At 44.1% G+C, this 2,581-nt stretch overlaps 1 protein-coding gene across 1 annotated transcript in view; it reads left to right on the forward strand.

Moving 5' to 3' along the window:
* LOC101864467 overlaps positions 1-2,581 on the forward strand; it is a gene marked incomplete in the record, with an annotated part of 61,055 nt that overhangs the window by 28,811 nt on the left and 29,663 nt on the right. Inside the window, 2 exon segments of the mRNA XM_035970654.1 lie at positions 781-860; positions 1,879-2,104. Of these exon segments, the coding sequence (XP_035826547.1) occupies positions 781-860; positions 1,879-2,104 (306 nt within the window).

Raw genomic sequence — 2,581 nt, forward strand, 5'->3', positions numbered from 1 at the left:
ACAACGTCGGGCTATAGGCGGGATTCGAACCCAAGACGTTTCAGTTACCAGCCCGATAGCCTGACCGTTTAAGACCACGGATGATTTTCCAAGACTAACGCGTTTCTAACTCTACCTTTTCTACAATGGTAAAGGTTAATGGATGACTTTCTTTCGGGGAACCGCTCTATGTTGGTAGTTTGATTTTCGTGAGAGGAGGGGGGAGGGTAGGGTAGGAGGAGGAGGACGGGATGAAGGGAAGGGGTCAGCAAGAAGTTTTGGGGGGAGGCGGGGTGGGGGTGGAGGAAGGAGAACGGCACTGATGTGTAAACTGTGTGCGTATAATCGAGTGAAACACGAAACATTGTTACTCACCTCGAACACGATCTCTCAGTTTTCCCGAATACCTTATTAGTATTACATATTTACGAGGGCCGCCAAGCAAACTATGGTAAGTCACGTTCTTCAAATTTTACAGGAGAGACAAAAAACGGATTCCTTGAAACGTTTGGGTGGATAAACTTCATTTTCATAAAGGAGCCTAATGGCATTTGTAGGTTCCCTTATGAAAAGGAAGTTTACCAACCCAATACGCTTCTAGAAAATCCGGTTTTTTTTTGCCTCTCCTGTAAAATTTGAAGAACATGACTTACCATGGTTTACTTGGCGGCCCTCACCCGAATATGATCTCTCATATCACATCATATAGATTGCTTTTATGAGAAAAACAGGGAGGAGTTTTATGATTTACGATCACCCTGCATTACAACTCACCATATTCCACGTCTATATCGCCCACAGGTACAGTTCTTCAAGGCTTGGCAGCACTTTGCGGTGGCTTCACGAGAGAGACGCTTGAAGAAGGAATCTCAATTCCTGGCGTAAGATATTGACATTTTGTTGCAGCAACTATTTCACACCCCCATCGACATCATTTACATCTTCTAGGGGAGCGAGCTGCTTGAAATTATCGCCTTCAATGCTTAGGGGAATGTATTATCTCAACAGAAAAAGGGATGTGTTATATAAAATGGGCTTCGAGTCTTCACTGTGAAATCGAAATCATAGTCCTGTTTTTTTTCGGAAAGATGAATGTAATGTCATATCAACGACATTAAGTCTGGGACCAATGCAGAATGCTAAACTGGGTGTCTTGCCTTTTAAATGTTGTAACTGTATTGAAAAAGGCATGAAACGCCAACTGTAATCTCATAATGTCACTTTTCTCGAAAGCCCAGTCTCACTTCCACGAGTATCATTTCTCATTTCCAAGGAGCTATAAAGTTGCTCATATTTATCTTATTTCCCTGAGTATTCTGATCATATTTCATGTCATATCTACGACGTATCTGAGTATCATAATACAATCTCATATCATATCTCATTTTCTCAAGTATCATCTCACATCTCTTTTTAGATTTAGTAGAGGTTTTACAGCGCTCTCAACTGCATAAGGTCACATGAGCGCCAGAAGATTAGAGGTTTACAAGAGAGTAACAAACATAAAAAAGAAGAAGGAGAGATAAGGACGATAGATGTTTGATAGGGAAGAAGAAGCAAACCACACCAGAGCGCCGGCCAACCACCCATACCTCACATCTCTGAACACAACATTTCATATTTATTTTAAAATATCCCAAAACGCATGTGTTCTACTATCTCCTCTGTGGGTGGTTGGCGGGTGCTCTGGTGTGGTTTGCTTCTTTTTTCCTTTCAAACGTCTATCGTCTTTATCATTCTCTCCTCCATTTTTGTGTTTGTACTCTTGTAATACCTCTAATCTTCGGCACTTATATGACCTTATTGTGTTGCAAGTGCTGTTAAACTGTTACTAAAACTAAAACTAAACTTATCCCCCCCCCTTTTTGTTCCCCTACCCCGCCCCCCCTTCTCTCTCAGAGCTGACACGTTCTGCCGCCAGCGCCTCCTGGTCTACCACTACATCACGTGGTACCAACGTGCCAGACACAGCAGGAATTCGCGCCAGGCCCAGGCTCTGTTCACGCGCCACATGCTGACCAAAGGCTTCAACGCGCTGCGGTGGTCAGTGAGTCGCTCCCAGCACCAGACGGAGAAACTGCAGGACAAGGTGCACTCTATGCAGCTCAAGTTTTCCTTTATCAAGGTTTGAAATGTTTTACGTCACTATTAGTGCGAGTTAGAGTGTTTAGGAGCTGGTGACGAACTACAAGTACAAGACGAGGTCCACTCTATGCAGCTCAAATTTTTCTTCATCAAGGTGCTTGGTTTGGTGGGTGGGCGTGGATGAAGGGGAGGGGTGTGGAGTCGCTGGTAGTTGGGAAGGTTTACACCCTGACAGGTAGGAGTTTCAATGTTTAGGAGTTAGTGACGGACTGTAAGACAAGGTCCACTCTATTCAGCTCAAGTTTTTCTTCATCAAGGTACTTCGGGGGTGGTGGGGGAAAGGATGGGGTAGAGGGTGTAGTTTGAAATTTTCTACGTCGCTGGTACATCGAGTTGGAATGTTTAGGATGAAGTTATGGACTTCAGTACAAGGTCCACTCTGTTGGCCTACAACTCAAGTACTCCTTCATCAAGGTACTTGGTTTAGGGGAGGGGAAAGGGGGAGGGGGTTACTTTT

Source organism: Aplysia californica, unplaced genomic scaffold, assembly GCF_000002075.1.
Source record: "Aplysia californica isolate F4 #8 unplaced genomic scaffold, AplCal3.0 scaffold00301, whole genome shotgun sequence".
Taxonomy (NCBI): domain Eukaryota; kingdom Metazoa; phylum Mollusca; class Gastropoda; order Aplysiida; family Aplysiidae; genus Aplysia; species Aplysia californica.